Source organism: Hippichthys cyanospilos, chromosome 12, assembly GCF_059441005.1.
Source record: "Hippichthys cyanospilos isolate Australia breed blue-spotted pipefish chromosome 12, RoL_Hcya_1.0, whole genome shotgun sequence".
Taxonomy (NCBI): Eukaryota; Metazoa; Chordata; class Actinopteri; order Syngnathiformes; family Syngnathidae; genus Hippichthys; species Hippichthys cyanospilos.
This window is the reverse complement of record NC_142380.1, coordinates 17,843,491-17,863,168: the sequence shown is the minus strand read 5'-3', so window position 1 is coordinate 17,863,168 and position 19,678 is coordinate 17,843,491. Positions and strand designations below refer to the sequence as shown.

The following is a 19,678-nucleotide window of genomic DNA, read 5'->3' as shown; positions in this document are numbered from 1 at the left end:
GCATCCTCTTTTGGGAACATAGTAGAGATGTGTTCATAAAACTAAGTCATAACTTAATCATTAATAAATGTTTGTCTACAAAAAAATAATCAACACAAAGTGTTGGCCTATCTCTCAAAAAGAAATAATTATAAATAAATTATTTGTTCACAGAAAAATATTACACATAAAGCATCCTTTTTCGGGATTAAAGTAGAGATCTCTTCACAAAAATAAGTGATTAACTTAATTTTTAATATTTGTCCAGAGGAAAATATTCGACATGAAATGTCAGACCTGTTCTCAAAAAGAAAAAATTACAAATAAATATTTGTCCACAGAAAAATATTAAACATAAAGCATCCTTTTTTGGGATTAAAGTAGAGATCTCTTCACAAAAATAAGTGATTAACTTAATTTTTAATATTTGTCCAGAATGAACAACATAAAGTGTCTTACCTGTTCTAAAAAAGAAATAATTATGAATAAATATTTTTCCACAGAAAAAATTTAACCATAAAGCGTCCTCTTTTAGGATTACAGTCGAGATGTTTTTACAAAACTAAATTGACAGATAACGAGAGGTTGCACGTGACAAGTTGGGTCAAACCATTATAGTTTGGGGGAATATGGGTTTTAAAAATAATTAAATTGAATAATCTACTGAACATAAAATTTGTTTTAAGAGCTTGTATTTTTCTGAAAGATTTAATTAGTCTCATTATTTTAAAAGTTTAAGAGTTTCCATGTTTGTTTTATTTAAAATCTCGAGTAGCTCTGGAGTTCCTTCACCTACCCCCAGGGGTACTGTACACCCATTTGAGAACATGTCATAATGCACATGCTGATTTCCAACATGTCAACTAGCAATGTCTTGCCATCGTTTACTTCATTTTTATTGTTTGTTAAGATAAGATCTCCCTTCATAATACAAATTTACAACATTTGTTTTACATTTGAATTTATTTAAACACACATCCCCCATCCTTTATTTCGTGAAATTTCTAATTCAGTGGAATACACAAAAATCCCTCCTCCAAAGATCAGGTTAGGGCATATAACATATATAGCAAGAAAAAAATAGCTGAATTAAAATTAGGTATAGTTGGAATGCTCATTTGTGTTACTCACATTATTTGGTTCTGAGGGGCAGGCTTTTGGCCGACACACAATTTTATACAGTACCCAGGTCAGTCTAGGTCACGAATGACGTTTGTTGGTATGCATTCCTAATGTGTACTTGTGCAATAGATTTATTTTGCAGTTTAATCACCACCTCTGGTGGCCCTTTGGGGCTTAAAGAATCATAGTTACGTAAACAAACATTGATCATATATTAAGGTTTGTAACTTGGATACAAAATAGCCTACCCATAATAAATTTGGCTTAAATCAGGTAAAATCATGCTATATATCTTATGAACATCCATCCATCTGTCTTCTATAGCTGTTTGTCCTCACTTGGCCCGCTGGCATGCTCGAGCCTATCCCAGAGGTCTTCGGGCAGTAGGCGGGGGACACCCTGGACTGGTTGCCAGCCAATCGCAGAATCTTAAAAACAGTGTCAATCGTATGTAGATATAGGCTTAAATCGACGTATGTCTCTTCTCTAGCATCGTCATGTTTTGTTTAGAAGCGTTGTCTAACTTCCTTTATAACCAGGCGCGTCACCAGACAGATGTCTCCACAGCACACTATGTACAGTACTGATCTGCAGTGCTTGGGTAAAATTTTCACCAATAAAAACAAATTCACTTCAGAGCGTACTTTACATGCGCGTACTTTACATGCGCGTACTTTACATGTGCGTACTACTTAGTATAGTAATTCAACTCTTACTTATTCCTAGCTAGCTAGGCATCACAAGTCTGTCTTAAGTTCAAGATAAGTTAGTTAGCGTTATTCCTTATGTCAAGCCAACCATATTCATTTGTTGTACAAGTTGTCGGGGGAATTTGCATTGAGTTTCAACAGCATGAAACGATGATCATTTTGAAAACACTGCATTAAGCTTGTCCTCGTTGACAGATATAGTGTCTAGATCAGGGGTGTCAAACTGTTCTGGCCTGCAGCTGAGTTTAATCTGGAGCACAAGATAATTTTGTGAATTATAAAAAAAGAGCTGAAATTTTGAATGAATAAAACACTTGAAAAGGTTTTATGATTAATAGTAATGTTAATATTTTATGATTGATAATGATTTTGTACTTATTTTAGACAGTATTAAAAAAGTGAAGTTATTGTTTTAAAGTTACACAAATGCATACCATGATTTTATTGGAATGGATTTTCCTCCATGCGCCCCAATCTTATACGACTTTGACACCCCTGCTCTAGATAGTGCAGTGGTTCTCAGTTCTACCGCATTTTTAAACCATTCACATTTATTTCACAGAAATATTTATATCTCCTTACAAAGATTGTGTGATTCCCCCTCCCCCTTCCTAAAAATGCCCTCTAAAAAGTATCTTTAGGCCCAAAGCAAAGTTTTTATTGCGCAATTTTTGGGACTCCTAACATTTCTGTCGGGACCTACAGTATAGTTTTTTAGTATTGCTAGTTCCGGGGAGTCAACATTTTTCTAAGGTAAAATGAACACTGCATACAGGAGAATGATCAGAAATGAAAATGTTAGTGTAAGTTGAGCTGACGACATTGACAATCAAATTATGACTAGAAAGTAGTTAACCCTGGTAAAGCGTCCATGCACTTGGAAGAAGAATGAATCATGTCTTTCTAATGGGTGTTAAAGATTAAAGATCTAATGATATTATTTGGGACTGGTACAGACTTTAATGTTGGAGCAGTTGTCTGAGAGGATCTATCCAAATGAGGGTCAAGAAAACAGTTAAAGTCACACCACAATAATAATATTTCGATCATGTTCCTGATCAGCAACCATACAACACATTTTGAAAAAAATAAATAAATAAAAATCAGGACTGTCAAAATTAGGAGAATATATATTTAAAATGGCCAATGGCAATGGAATTTATGGTGCCAAACGTGTACATGAATGGATAGGGCTGATGCCACCGAAGATTTTGAGGGGTTGAAAGTAATATACAGTATATTCATATTTGACGATGTTATGACTCATTCAAAGTCAGTCGAAGTTGGGTGATAATAAGACCAGGCTAGTGAAAAATCCGCGGGCACTCAGGGGTTAAAGAAACTTCAAGGATCAACTGAGGTTTCTGTGTGGCTACCAAAAGAAATGAGAAGAAGACAAGTGTGGGCCTTGGGGTTATTAGGGTCAAGGTGGACAAGCTCAGATGAGAGATAATCTTTGGAGGTCTGCTTACAGTGGGGGGTGAGGCCCTGGTGAAGCGCGACTATTCAGACCCTCTTACACATACTGTGCACCCTTTTATTGCTCTCTTCCTCGTCTGTATCTTTCCCATCATCTTCTTTTTTCTTCTCACGTTCTTGTTTCTTTCCCTAAATCCTGCCCCTTCTCTTCTTTCTTTTTTTTCCCCCGACATAGCTGCAGCTGGATTTCAAAGGGAACTTCTACCGTAGAAAAAGAATGACTGTTGAGCCGACAGATCCCTCAGACAGGCAAACTGGGATTGTGGAATTTCTACCTCCCACTCCGATTTTTTTGCCCCTTTGAGGGCCTCTGCCATAGCTCTGAGCACCCCCTGCCCCCTCGAGACACACGCACGCACACACACACACCTCCCCCTCCTCAATTTCCATCTCTAACCAAGGTAGTATTTGCAAATTGAGCCTGACAAAAATTGTTGTGTCGAAGGATGACTAGAGCCAACTTTTCAGGAGCTGTGTAACAGCAACAGCTGTCTGAAATGGTCAGTGTTTTGTGAAATGCTGTGTTTAAGGAAGTGTGGTATAATTAACACAAATCAATAATCTAACAGTTGGAAGATAATTCGCTGCTCAAAAACATTTTCGGATCGAATAATCTTATGAAGGAGATTGGTAGCACTCTATTAAGCAAATATCAACAGAAAAGTTGAAAAGCAACTATTTTGATACAATATATTTTGGCTGATGCTTTTTGGAAACATTTCAAATAAATCTATCAATCTTTTCTGTTACACACAAGTGGCAAAAACCTATATATCTCCATTTGTGCATTATCATTCAAAGTTCTATAATTAAATTTTGTGCAGGGAATCATAGCCTTACACAATATTGGTCCCTGCCAGGTTATTTTAACGATTATATTCGTTTCTGTTTGAGTTACATCACATTTTAGGTTAAGTTATCAAAGAAAATCATTAAAATCATTTGTAGAAAAGAAATTTACACTCTGTGGTGAATTGTAACACTTAGCACAGATTTCAATTGAAAATTAGCAGTGTGTGACGTGCGAAAAAAAAAGAACAAAAAAAGAAAACACATAAGAGGAAGGAATAATTGGGGAAATTACTCCACAACCTGACGCTCTGCTTTTTGCCGCAGATGCATGAGGGTTTGGTAGCATATTTGTTTTATAAAAACTTTCTTCATGTGCCGGACAGATGCTTTGCCTGTCGGTTTTCACCACTGAGGAGAGCCAAAGAATGAACCAGAGGTGTAAATAGTTAAAGGGAGCGAGGAGGAGGGGCAGAAGATAGTAAGAGATTGGGGCAGTTGTAGAAGTAAAGGATGAAAAAAAGGTTTCTCAAACTTCAGAGAACCTCTGTGCATGAGAGAGAGCGAGATCAACTGTTATGTTGCAGTGGTCACACACATGCACAGCCTGGTGATAGATGAAGTGTAATTGATAATTGAAAGAAAGAAAGAAAGAAAGAAAGAAAGAAAGAAAGAAAGAAAGAAAGAAAGAAAGAAAGAAAGAAAGAAAGAAAGAAAGGAAGAAAGAAAAAAAGAAAAAAGAAAGAAAGAGAGAAAGAAAAGTAGGCAGGTAGGTAGGTAGGGTACTAACATGATAAATCTGGTATGGTATGTTTGTGAGATTTGAGCTGAATTTTGAAGTGAATCCATATGTATAAAATGTGGCAAAATTAAAAGGGTTAGGGTTAGATTTCCCCGGCATCTAAACAAAACACTGTTTCCAGTCGATTTGATGTATAACATATACATTGAAACAGTAACAGACAAACGTTTAGGACCACATTCCAATTGTTTTTATTGTTTAAAAGAAGAATCCTGAATTGTAGTCATTGAATAACCATTGATAGAATTCTTTGGTTGACAAAATGTTAATCAAATCAGTATAAATTTTCAATAGTTGTACATGTCTGCCCCATCACCAGTCACTTACAAACCTTTCACAGTCCAGGAAAGCTGCTAACTACATAATATTTTGCACTACATATTTTGCACGATCATTTTCACACGTATAGAATTTCTTCCACTCCTATGTTCAGAATGTGGGTCTCTTTCTTTATCAGTGCCTCATTATCACTGCACTTACTGCCCATTTCATTTTTTTTTATTGCATACTTTATTATTGTGTGGAATGTAAGTCTGCTTGGGAAAGTGAACAGAATAAGAATTTCCTTGTGTAATGTTACTATGCACATGACAATAAAACTCTTGAATCTTTAAGCTTTAAGTTGGGGATGATGCTTTAATTTCACATCTGTGCATTATCAAGACTCATATGTTGTCCTTGCAAGGTGTTTGACACTAATTGAATTTGAAGGTGTTTCCAAACTTTTGTCTGCTACTGTATTAAACAGCAGAACCATCCATCCATCCATCCATCCATCCATCCATCCACTTTATATTTTGGTCAAATCATTCTGATATATAATATCACCTAAAATCTTGTTGGTTGAGGTGTAACAATGAGTAAATTAACAATGCATAGAAATTAAATGAGATACAAACACAGCATAACAAAATATAGATTAATTGTTATGGTGTGTTTGTATCATAAAATAAACTACATGAAGCCAAAGTACAAGTAAACTATAAAATGAAACCCTTCGTAATGAATGGACGGTGTTATGTGATTGTAGTGGCGAGGGTGGGACATGGATAATAAAGGCGTAAACTTTATTGCCAGTCTTCCCGCGAGCACCCGGAGGATACAGGGAATGATGTGGAGAAAGTGGAGGATTTCCCTTGTAAAACAAAATTATGAGGCAATGGGAGGACAGGGGAGGAGGGCGAGGGGGGGAGAGAGGGAGAGAGAGAGAGAGAGAGAGAGAGAGAGAGAGAGAGAGAGAGAGAGAGAGAGAGAAAGGCAGCCCTCTGTGAAGCGCTTACAGACGTCCATATAACTAAGGGGAGAAGCCATGGAACAGGATGGGGCTTTATTAGACTAATATTGACACTTTATCACTGCATCATCTTGCATTGGGAAAACAGTTTTGGTACTCTGGTTTACCTTGCAGCCACATTTTGGACCTTGGACACACGACATCATAATGGTCAGGTAAAAGATGATATTTTTTGGCCGGATTTGGAATGAATTGGATGCCAGTTTGAAAACCACAACATGAGATTAACATTTCATTAGGTTGAATTTTTTTCTTGTGGTCTACTGACACCTAAAAATCTCTCTAAAAACGCATGAAAGATTAAGTGTTTATACTTGAAAGTAACCATGAATGGAAAGAGGGACAAAAATATGCATTTAGTTAGGTTTTAAATCTAAGTAGTGCTACTACAACTACTTCTTCTTCTACTACTACTACTAATAATAATCGTTTTTTATTTTGTAAATTTGTAGGTGACAAACTTATCCAAAATAGTCAAATATAACACAATTTAAAGATGTATTAGACTTTTCCCCAACGAGTAAAATCTTAATTATCACTCATTCTTTGTGTAAATGAAGTGATATAGATTTATTATATATTATTATTTTGCAACGTAGAGTATTTGTGCTTTATTGTTATCCAAACATTCCATTCTAAGTTCCAGAAATATGTTGTCAATCAATCTCCTCGCTATCGTCCTCGTCCTTACGACCAACATGTGGCTGTTAAGCTCCAATGCACTGAGCAGGTACAAACGTGCATTGGCGCGGCATGCAGACGATGAGCTCTCCCGCCTATCTGGTGAACCTTGCACTGTCTCTGGCTCCCGGAGATCACTTCGGCCATCCGGATCCCTTTTCCCGGCGCAACACCGCCATTCTGTGGCCAATCCGAGGCTGACCCCGCTAGAGCTCCATAGTGCCACAAGCGCGCCTGTTGGTTGCAAAGAAGGGTGCAGGTTTGACACCCGGGCGGAGAAGAAAACTCGTGCTTTATCGCAACTGGAAAGTGAGCAAACATCTGATACTTTGCCTGGATATTTTCACGGGAATGGCGACACACAGCGTTGGACCTCATCAATAAAAAGTGACATACAAAGTCATCAATCAGCTGCGTCCAGGTTTGGACGCAGCCTCCACAACTCCAGCTCCCCAGGAAACTCCGATTCTAGTGGGCTGAAAGTCCTTCAGAAAATCCAGCAAGATAGCAACAATAATTCTTCCAGTGGTGGTCCGGAGCAAGAGAATGAGGACTTCCCTGGAGATGTTGATCCTTCCACACACTCGTCAGTCAGCAGTTCTTCGTCGTGGTGGAAACCTGTGCCAAAGGTGCCCCCCTCTTGGATGACAACCCTGTACTTCAACGGGCGCCAAGAGCAGCTAAGACTGAAGCCTTCTGCAGGAGTAGAACTGCCAAGAGACAAGTTCACTCTGGAGCTATGGGTGAATCCAGAAGGTGGGCAGAGCAATCCTGCCGTCATTGCAGGTGGGTCAACGTCCGATACGTTTGCTTACTTACGTTCATCATACACTGAATGTATTTAAATTGGTTTAATTCAATCCAAATGTATGGTGGACGCCCTTTCTCCAAAATATAAATTAAGAATAAATGTAATTGATTGTAAATCAATTGTAAATTGTAATTGAATTGATCAGCAAAGCCCACCCACTTTTAACCATCTCAGGAGGTGACCATTTTGCTACTTGTTGTTGACTGACCATCTCAGTTGCCCAAGGTTCAAGGAATGACCTATCACTGCCGCGGATGTATTGATGAAAGGAATATCAACAGTATTGGACTATCGACCTCCAAAATCTCATATATTTCATATTACCTTAGTTACTTAAATTTGAAAGTAATGTTTTATATTACTGTCTGTGTAGAGTAATGACTGAGTTAATCAAGTTCAAATTGATTTTAAATTAGTTTTCCTTCATAAATTGGTATGTTTAAAAATGATTTTAATATTTCAAAAGGAAAAAGCAAAATTAGCTAGTGAAGTTAACTCGAGGAGGATTTCTAAGTACTACAACTATAATCTTACTTTAATTTAACTATAATAACTATAATTACTTTAATTTAACTATAAATATTTTAGTTAACTAAAATAACTATAATTAACTATAAACTATAATTTAACTATAATAGCTAGCTAGCTAGCATTCATTATCGTAGCTAGCTTAGCTAGCTAGTTATGAGAGATAGATAGATAGATAGATAGATAGATAGATAGATAGATAGATAGATAGATAGATAGATAGATAGATAGATAGATAGATAGATAGATTGATTGATTGATTGATTGATTGATTGATTGATTGACAGATAGATAGTGATTGGACACAAAAAACTATACAAAAATAAGATATTTGCTATGTAAGATGCTGACATGGTTGTAAATAAAGTGAGTGTAAGAGATACTTAGAGGTCTACTCATCATTGGTGCATGACTTACTTAGGTGGAAAACAGATTCTGCAAATGGTGCTGCCATCAGCTGACATATGATCTGACATCAAATTTGTACATTATGTCATGGAACCCTTACTTGTTTATTTTTGGTGATCAATAGCTTATTAGGGATAAGGTAAATACAATGTGTTATGTAATGAGCCCCTAACAGTGAGCCCTCATGTGTGAATCCAGAGGGCAGCCTTACATTGCCATTGTTTTCAACCACTTATGTTATTGTTATTTCAACATAAACTGCTTGCAAATTGGAATCATGTAATATACACTTTTATGAATTATAGTCCTGATATAATCATCTGGGCAGCCCGGTGCATGGTTGGTTAGCGCACCTCACAGTTAAGGGACCCAAGTTCAATTCCGGCTGGCTCCAGCCTTGAATTGACTAAAAAACGTCTTTAATTAGGGAATTAAAAAACTTCTATCTTGCATTTCTTGGCCAAGAGCCAATCAGAGAAAAAAAAATGAATATTTGTTCTGAACCCATTGGTTATGTGAAAGAGTGACCGCCTTGCAGTGGAAACACGTCCTCAAATGCTCTTAAACCTTAAAACGGGACTAAAAATAGATCGCTTAGTAGTACTTGGAAGTCATACAAATAGATCGACTAACTTATTGCTTGGGAAACTAATCAGAATTTTTTTTGTGGTTGTAACCAATATGAATTTAGTCTTAACATTTTGTTGAACATACACATAAGATTGGCAGTTTAAATATGGAAGAGGTTTAACATATATTATTGGTTTTCAGAACACATAAAAACAAAACAGTCAGACATTTTTTTTAGAGATGTCTGCCTAATGTGACTTTACTGACACAAAGTGAAAAAGTGAATTGTTTTATATCCAGCCGATTATTGGGATGTGACCCCGTTTTAGTCTACTTCCAGCACATTTTGAAAACCTATAATAAACAAACATTTTGAGCTCAAACCAAAAATAACGTTCCTGTGGTAGCCAATGACACATCGACCACAGACATCCACTGAAAATATGCAAGAAAACATGGCACATGGCTCAAATGCTGTGAGTATATATAAAAAAAAAAGTTCTTGGAGAAGCAACAACCTGCTGCGGTCACAGCAGGTGGCTTCAGCAAGATTGTGTGTGTTCAACTGGGTGTAAATATTTGTGTTTTCAAAGTTAGAGTCTTCTTCCACTTTAAAGTGACCAATATACCAGGCACTGCATGTGATTTATAGAACTACTGGGAACAACACATTGTGCAACATAGAGACCTCATGTTTTCCTAATCAGTTACGAGACTGCAAACCAATCAGTTGTGGTTAAATGCTTTAGAAAGTTGTGTTATCTTTGATTTATCACCAAGTTGTTAAATATACGTTCATATTAATGTTTAATAATCATGCAAATGAAAAGACAACTGGAAAGCATACAGAATATCGGCCCTCGAGTTTGACACCAAGTGCTCCAAAAACTATAATTTTTGCCCTATGTCTTTGTCAATGTTGTGTCATGAATGAACACTGACCCTAATAGATGGCAGTAAGGTTTGCTGTTTTGGGGGCTTTGTTTGGGTTTAAAAGTGGCTGAAATTTGTCCCCCTCAGGGTGTCTAGGCTCTCCCTTGGATATAGGGTGATTATATGGAAGGGTCTACTCCTCCGCGTTGAGAGAAGGCAGCTGGTTGTTGGTCAGCTGGTGAGTTGGTCGGGCATCTAGTTAGGATGCCTCCTGGACGCTTCCCAAGTGAGGTGTTCCAGACAACTCCCACCAAGAGAAGGCCCTGGGGGACAACCCAGGACACACTGGAGAGACTATGTCTCTATGCTGGCCTGGGAATCCTGGAGGAGCTGGTCATTCGTTGGGGAGTAGAAAGTCTGGGCCTCCCATCTGAAGCTACTGTCGATTCCGGATGAGCGGTAGAAAATGGATGGACCACTTCATGTCTTTGTATAAATCTCTCCTTTGGATTCATGGATCTGATCCTTTCCATTAACGGATATGCACATTATCCCCTGGGGCAAATTTTGACCTAACTCAGTCTTTTTGATGTTTTTGATGTAAGATATCAAAGGAAAAGCATACAAAAAAAAAACATTAGGAGGTTAAAATGTTGCATAGATTGTCAAAACATGCCGATGTTCAATATTCCACGCTGCCATCCCTTCTAAATTCTTGGAAATGGAAGGTCGAGCGGTGCACCCTAAAGGTGTAAAATTTAGCCCATGTCGTGTTCATTTACTGCCATTGAAAATGTAAATATGGTCAATTTTGGACATATTGAAAACCCAATGTTTTATCATGCATTTCCCCCAATTTTTGCATTCATCCTTTCAACGGCAAATTGCGAACAGGGTGCAATAGATTTTGAATTTTTGTGTTGACATTTTTGTCTAAAAGAAGAAATGCTGATTGTTAAAAAAAAGTATTTCCAAAAAACTTTTTTTTTTTACGTCCAAATATTAATCATCATCCATCTACTCTTTTATTGAACACACTTGACGCTTACTCTATAATAAATAAACATCATCATTATTTATGTGTTTTAACAACTTCGCCCGCGATATTTGTTTTCATCCTGCAGAAAAAAGAAAAAAAGAAAAAGAAAAGAGAAAAAAAAGAACATATCTTTGTATACATAAATGCTGGTCACCGTAAGTCTCACACTGAGAGGTAATGATCAATTAGATGACTATGCTTCTGGCGGTCTCTTCAAAATAAAATGTCTTCTAAAAAATTGCTCTTTTTAGGCCCAAACCAAAGTAAACTCAGCATTTTTTTTTTTTTTAGTATCAATGACAAGTCAAATAATATACAATCAGGTACATAACAATAGGCCAGAGAGGAGAGAAGCAAAAACAACATTGTTCAGAAGCTCAAGAAGAGGAACAAAACAGACATGTTGAAACAAAACAACGGAACACTCAAAGTAAAAAGCAAACTTTTCTAACAAAATGGGCTGTTCATATCAGTAGTTGCAATATGAAGAAGATGATGACGGATTTTCCATGTAAGTTAATTCCATTTGAATCAATTTTACTGTGGCATTTGTTAACATCTGTTGTTGGTTTTTGCTCACATCTTGTAAATGCAATTCGAACATTGGACTTTGTCTTTTTTACCGCGCAAACATTTCTGTTGGGACCCACAATTTTTTAGTATTGCGAGTCCTCAGGACCCAACAGTTTTTAGAGGTTAAATGAGGCATTCATTTTTTTTTTTTTGCAAATCTTGAAAAAAGCCTCATCTCATGTCATTCTTGTAGACTAAATCCGTGAAATATCTCGTCCTGTGTCTCATCCGATCCCTCGTATCAGGCACAGAGATATTGAATTCAGCTTTTCATAAGCTGTATTTAATCAAAGTTTACTCATGATTTACCAAGGGGATGCCATTGCCCCCCAGCCCCCCCCCAAAATAAAAAAAAAAAAAAAAAAAAATATATATATATATATATATATATATATATATATATATATATATATATATATATATATATATATATATATATAGTAATTATATTGTATTTTATTCTATTATGTACATTGGTACATTGGCCTGTTGGTGCATACATTCTCACAGTTGTGAGAATGTATGTTTTACACAAGCTCAGCAGCTAACTGTCCGATTTCAATTTTCTTTTTCTTGTGACAACAATCATGTTTCTTATAATGATGAGTTCTACTGTCTGCTACTTATTTGAAAAAGTGACACCTTCACGTACATTATACAGATGAAGGATGATAAAAACATTTGGGTGCACTGCTTTAGCATTCCTTATTGTGAAGGAGACTTTAAACTGTTACATCTGCTCACATTTATCCTGATGAAAGATCAAACAACTGAACTTTTCCTCCTTCAGTGCCTCTATTTGTGGTCAGAAGGAATTTGCTGATACGCAATTAAAAAAAAACTGGAAGAAATGTTAGTCTATTAGATGCTATTATGTTCGATATAGTCATGTTTTCTAATGTAAAACACTCTCCAGCTTATGCTGCAAAATGTACTATAGTTTTTAATAAGATGGGTGTATCATAGAGTGATAGAACATGAAATATGCTTTCATTACAGAATGATTTTGTTTTTTGTTTATCCCTTCATCTTTTATCAACGTTATATGCATAATGCCAGCTGATATATAAAAGACAAAAAAATCTTTGTATGCCAGTTGCAGTGCCAGGTACCAAACACTACATAAGTTCATGTTTTGCTGTCAGATAATTGAGAGGATTGGGTGACTGCTGCTCAAGAACAACCTTTTGGTCGAGATGATGTGTGCTTGTCCCTCATATAATATAATTCTAAACTCCACCCAGCTGAGCATCTTTGGGATCAGTGGTGGTGAGTGGTGAGCCGTTTTTTTTTTCAACGTGGCCAACATGTAGAAGTTAGCTGACTTGCATGTACATGAGGAAGAGGTCTAACGCTCCGGTGACCGTGTGTTGGTTTGACATAATACTGAGGATCGCAACTCCATGCCTTGTTAATTCCTTGTCATAATCCTTGTTAATACAGAAATAATTTTGTTTATACCATAATTTATTATAAATATAAGTAGAATAATCCTTTGCCATTTGTTTGATTTGGATTGTTTGTCACATAGCAGAAATAGCTTTGCGAGGCCTTCTAACCATGCTGTTTGGACTTGATTAAAGTGATGAAACATTAAATTAGGTCATCTTGAGTATAAGGTTACCCTATTTACACAGGCACAGACAGGGTTGTGAAGCAAGAAGGGCTTCCCTGACCTTTTGTTGTTCCAGTTTGACAGCTGTGCAACAGATGGACAGTAGTTGTGTGTCTGTCTGTTGCAAGAGCAGATGGAAACATCCAGGCCTTATTTTGTCTGTCTATTCTAGCTTTTCTGTCACGGTAATCTATGAGGCTGAATGACTGGAAATATTAGGAAAATGTTTAATTTCACTACATTGCTTTAAAGCCTGTAGCACTGTGGTCCCCATTCACCAGTGCGCAGCCCGGTACCAATCCGTGGATCAACTGGTATCGCGCCGCATGGGCCGCACCCGAAATAATGATGTTTTGGAACTAATGTAGTTTAGTGCATTCATTTGTGCTATGTTTGGTTTGATCTTTGTGTTTTAGCGCCGCCTCTGCCCAGTGTTGATATTACATTTTGTAGTGAGATGGATGGTGTGGCTCTTTAAAATTGAGAGCACACGTTGTTTTGTCTCTTTGTGAAATCTGGCCCACAACTGTCTGTAAGTTGTACTTTCTTTGCAAGAATGTTGTATATTTATGATGATATGCTCAAGATTTATTTGTGTGTTGATCCAGCAACTTGTGACCATGTATAACTAGCTAGTTATCGTTAATTCTTATCTCCAGCATGTTATATAGTGCTGCCTTGAACGTGTTTAACTTGTTAGCATTTTCGTTTGTGCCAAGTATTTTCCTTTGGTATATGTTAACATATGCAAAGCATTTTTGCATTAAGAAGATAGCAATGCATCTGAATGTGACTGAAATGTCTTGCAGTGTCTGTTATTATGCAGCTTGGCTTTCATTTTGCTTCAATTTGAATCATAGATAAACAGTGGTGCCACTGACTAACTGGCAGTCAGTCAAAATGTTCATATCATATCACATGAGCTTTTAAATATTAGAATATATATATATATATATATATATATATATATATATATATATATATATATATATATATATATATATATATATATATATACACACACACACACACACACACACACACACACACGGAGCACTTGGTGTCACGGAGATGCCGATATGCTATTGGTCGATTAAGGTCACAGTCACGGTCTCAGTCACGGAGATGCCGATATGCTATTGGTCGATTAAGGTCACAGTCACGGTCTCAGTCACGGAGATGCCGATATGCTATTGGCCGGCGTCACGTCAATCACAGAAATGCCGATATGCTATTGGCCGAACGCCTTCATCTAGCTTGATGGCACAGCTGGTCGGTGTGTTGTGAAGACTTTGCAAACTTTATCTGTTAGACATGGCTTCTAAAATTGCAAGTGGTGGTAAAGGAAGAAGTAAGAGGATGATGACAATAGAAACGAAGCAGGAGATAGTAAAAAAATAAGAAGGAGGCGCACGCATAGGTAACCTTGCTAGTGAGTATGGCCGTAACCGCTCGGCAATATGTACAATTCTCAATAACAAGGAAGCTATGATAGCAAGCAAGTCTTCTAAGGGCAAGACTTTCCTCGGTCGACAACAAAATGGAGAGGCTTCTTCTATTATGGAATAAAGAGAAGGAAATTGCCGGTGATATGTTCTCGTTTAAGAAAAAATAAAATAAATTCTGCGGGTTTGTCTCTGCTCCCCTCCGCCTCCACCCATCACCAGCTCAAGTCACGTCGCCCCAAAGGTAAATGTCATTTTTCCTTTGTATATTTATGTTATTTAATTTAACTGTACAGTAGATTATGTTACTAATGTTTAATATGTGTATAAAGTCGTGATGTTTTTACCTAAGGTTTTTGCACGCATTGACTAATTAACATAGGTTTGGATTGCCCGTCATACGAGCAATTCGAGTTACGAACCTAGCCGCTGAATGGATTAAGTTCGTAACACGGGGGCCCACTGTATATATATATATATATACATATATATATATATATATATATATATATATATATATATATATATATATATATATATATATATATATATATATATATATATAAAATCCGTTAATGGTAACGGATTAAGTTCGTAACACGGGGGCCCACTGTATATATATATATATATATATATATATATATATATATATATATATATATATGTTGTTTATTATTAATAATAAATATTTATTTTGTTGTTGTTATTTAGTGTTAATAGCTCTGGAGAAAAAGCTGTCCCTGAGCTCTCTGTAGTGGTGATCAGAGTTTGAAAGCTTTATGACTAGGGTGACATTGTTCCTTGCTCTGCTCAGGTAGCGAGAGCTAGCAACGTCATCCAGGAAGGGCAGAGAGCATCCACTGATTCCTTGGGCTGTGTTGGTCACTTTCTGTGATGTTTTCTCATTGGCTACAGTGCACATTGTTTACCACACAGTGATGCGGTATGTTAGAACACGTTCAAAGGGGGTTTGGTAAAGCTGCTCCTCAAGGTGATGTTTTCTGAGCACTCTTAAGAAGACAAGTCACTGTTTTTGCTTTCTTCACCACCGTCGTGGTATTCATGGTCCAGGAAAGGTCATCAGAGATGTGGACTCCCTGGAGACTTGAACGAGTGGACTCTTTCGAGTCAGGTCCCAATGATGACGAATGGGGTCTCTGCTGTGTTTACCTAAGTCCAGGATCAGTTCTAGTTCTGAGTCAGGAGGTTCTCTTGACATCACGATGACAGTTTCTCTACTTCATCCCTGTCAGAAAACTCATCTCATCCTGAGATGAACCCGACCGTAGTTGCAACAGGTATGAAGCAAGATCCAACTGATTACAATCATGTTCTTACCGACACAAAGTCCTGCTTGTTCAGTATTATATTTTACAATAATATTAGGTTACATTTATAGTTTCCTACCTATGGCTGGAAATGAACTTTAACGAGTCTCCGGCACTGAAATATATACCCATGCAATGAATGAATGTGGTGATCTTTACCAACAGCCTCTTAAGTCGCTACTCCTAACTTTATTCCTCACATTTATCTTCTGTTCTTATGTGTTAAAGTACAGCTACATCAGTCAGTGTTAGTTGAGGTTTAAAAAAAAGTACATTCTGAATATTTGTTACCTAATGATCACACAGCAGTGTTGCAGTTGTTCTGTTGCAGTGTGTTAGTTGTGTGAGAATTGATCACCTTGTGTGCTTGAGTCGGCAGCTCCATTTTTTGTGTTTGTCCAGTTTAGTCAAGTTCGGCCATATCACTTGTTGTGCTGCAGGCCTCAGAAAATGGAAAAAAAAAACCTGATCTTGCCATGTATTATTTTCCTCAGTAACAAATTATTTCACAATACTGTACATTTTTGCCTCTGTGTTGTAGGCGTATACGACAACTGTTCTCGTTCTCTGAGTGAGAGGGGCTGGTCTATAGGGATTCGCACTATGGACTCTGCAGGCACCAAGGACGCACGGTTCTACTTCACACTACGCACAGACCGAGCCTTGAAAGCTACCTCTATCGTTAACCACCAGCGGTACAGAGCCAATGCCTGGACTCACCTGATTGCTACTTACAATAACCACAACATGACCCTGTATGTTGATGGAGCCAAGGTGTGTGGTTTTAGCACATTTTACATACATTATATTGCAACCTTTTAATTCATGCCTAACAGCACTTTAATGAATTGCTCCTATAATGTGTAAGTCCAACTTTTAAAATTCTTAATCCCTTGTCAAAATACCCCAAAAGTGTTTTTTTTTTCCTCTATTCACTCATCTTTGAGCATTACTGCTCATTGCTATTCTTCCAGCACCAGCCCTAATGGAGCCAAGAAAATATGGAGGTAAATCTGGTGCAAATGTAACATGTATAATGGTAACTTACAATATAAATAGAAATTAAATGAATCTGGAGTTGTAGAAATGGCTTGTATTCTGTAGTAGGGCTGCACGATTATGGCCAAAATAATAATCACGATTATTTTGGTCTATATTGAAATCACGATTATTAATCATGGTTATTCACCATGTTTGGCCAAACATGTCTATTTAGTGCCCTTTTTTTAAAACAAGCAGCATATGAAAAAGGCTTCAAGGTTTGATACTTACAAATAATAATAAACTAAAATAAATGAAGTAAATAATAATTAAAACAAGTTCACAAGACGTGACAAAAACTTGGCACACAGGGCAACACAGCTAACTTACTTGAACTTGTTAAACTATGACTAAACTAAACTTACAAAAAATGAAACCTACTTAGAACCAAGCACATTATTTACTTTTAGCAAATTGTAATCTATTAGCAGTCAAAATGTTATTTTCAGTCATTTCAAACAGAAGTTATTCCTTTTTTTCCCAATTTCATTTCCAAAATGGGTCTCAATTGTAGTTAAAAAAAAAACAAACGTGTGAGGAAAACCAGAATTTTGTAGTTGTAGAAATAACAACTTGTACACAAAATTGTGAAATTACGAGTGCTTTTACTGTTGCTGCACACAACACAGGCACAACTTTTGCACCAAAGATCTCAGCTGAGACAGACACATGCAGTGTTGGTAGTAATGCATTGCAAAAGTAATGTAATTACTGTAACGTAGTGCTTTTTTACTTTAATGCAGTGGTGTAAGGCATCACACACAAAAAAATAGCAATATTTTACTTGGTACAAATGACAGTTACGTGCATTAAAATGCATTATAATATATAGCCCCAGAAAAACGCTCCTAAACCTTTTATATTTATAATATTGATTGAAGTAGTTGATCGTAAAATCAAATCCTTTGCTTCATTAGAGTATCTGAAACACAAAATCTTCATCGACGTCAACGGTCCGTGGATCAACTGGTACCGGGCTGCGTGGGCTGCACCCGAAATAATGTTTTAGAAATGATTTAGTTTAACAGTTCGTACATTTGTGCGTGATCTTTTTTTTTTTTTGGTGCCGCTTCTGGCCGCTGTTGATATTACAGTACATACATAGTGAGAAGGATGATGTGGTTTTTAGAGCAGCCAGCAGCAGCAGCACACACCCCCCGGTCCGCAATATAAATCTAAAGCGTTGACCGATCCGTGGTGATAAAAATGTTGGGGCCCACTGATCTAAGTAATACAAACTGCCTTTGTAATACAAGAGACTTTATGGACACCTTGTGTGTACTTTAAAATATAGTTTGCATCAACTCTGAAATGAAAGCATATCCTTGCAACATGAATGAGTGGTGGTTCACTGATTGATCAAATTGTCATTTCTTCCTTGGTGAATCAATAATCACTCACTAGCTTTCACGTCTGAGCATGGCATGAGGTTCAGTCAGCAAGATGCTAACACGACATAGTCGTAGTCACTCACTAGCCGGTGTCTCATGGAGCCATTTATTCTGATTAGAATGAATCTGAATGACCAATTTGATTTCATTTAATTAAAGAACCTCCATTAGCTAGTCCCAAAGCATCTAACTAGTGTTCCTGAGGTCCAACAACAGATATACAGTACATACAAAAGAATAAACATAATGCTAAAAGTTTTACCCAATATTACTACGAAAAAACACACAATTAGAATCAAAATGCTCCATATAAAATTATCAGATGGAATAAAAAGGCACAATCCGAATGGAATTTTATTTTGAATCACAAGGGTTGTTGCATAATCCTTTTACCAATCCGACTAGGCGTCAAGTATACGGTTCAATCGGAATAGCCAGGCTGCATCAGAATAATCATGTCACCTCAAATGACCAGAAGTGTTCTTTTGACATGACCTCAATGGAAATGACAAAAAAAAAAAAAAAAGTCTCCATATAAACCGGCTACTCAATTCATTATTTAATATTTTGCATTTTTATCAGCAAATGTTGGCTCGGATGGAAAAAGCATTATCAGGGACACTCAAAAATATTGTGATGATTATTATTGTATTTTTACAGGTTGAATTGTAAAAGAGTAGGAATGCACATATTGATTTTGGTGGTGATTGGTTGTGGTTTTCAGCTATTTAGAGACACTAAAGTTCGAACTACAGACAGCCAGCAGTTCTTTGGCCTATATATTACTTTCTGCTGCTAACCTGCTAGCACAACTAACTGAATAAGTGGCCACTGCTGGTCACTCACCTCAGCAACGTTCAAGTGTTGATACAGCCAAGGTTAGCGTGATTACATTTTTTACTGAGAAAATACGAGGCGTGGCCTTTAATGGCCAACTTATGTCTGACAAGAACTGCAGCTTCATAGCAGGGTGATTGATGTGCACTTTGTGGAATAGCTGCTTGAGTCAGACTATCTCTGTAGTGTTTGTGGTGACCTACAAAGTAAATGGTGTTCTCTGGGCTGTGAGCATGTTTCTCCTTCCAATCTTGTGTTCATATTCTGATGAGTTGGAGTGCCGCAACTTGTTGCCCCTGTAGCTCTTGGAGCTGGTTTCGAACAATCCGTCGCCGGAGGTTGATTTGGCCAGGTTGGAGTTCA

At 37.1% G+C, this 19,678-nt stretch overlaps 1 protein-coding gene across 1 annotated transcript in view; it reads left to right on the top strand.

Annotated features, from left to right (window-relative positions):
- Positions 1-6,825: 6,825 nt before the first annotated feature.
- pappa2 (pappalysin 2) overlaps positions 6,826-19,678 on the top strand; it is a 66,692-nt gene continuing 53,839 nt past the window's right edge. Inside the window, exons 1-2 of the mRNA XM_088429453.1 lie at positions 6,826-7,642; positions 16,588-16,820. Of these exons, the coding sequence (XP_088285579.1) occupies positions 6,826-7,642; positions 16,588-16,820 (1,050 nt within the window). The remainder of the gene's footprint in view (positions 7,643-16,587; positions 16,821-19,678) is intronic.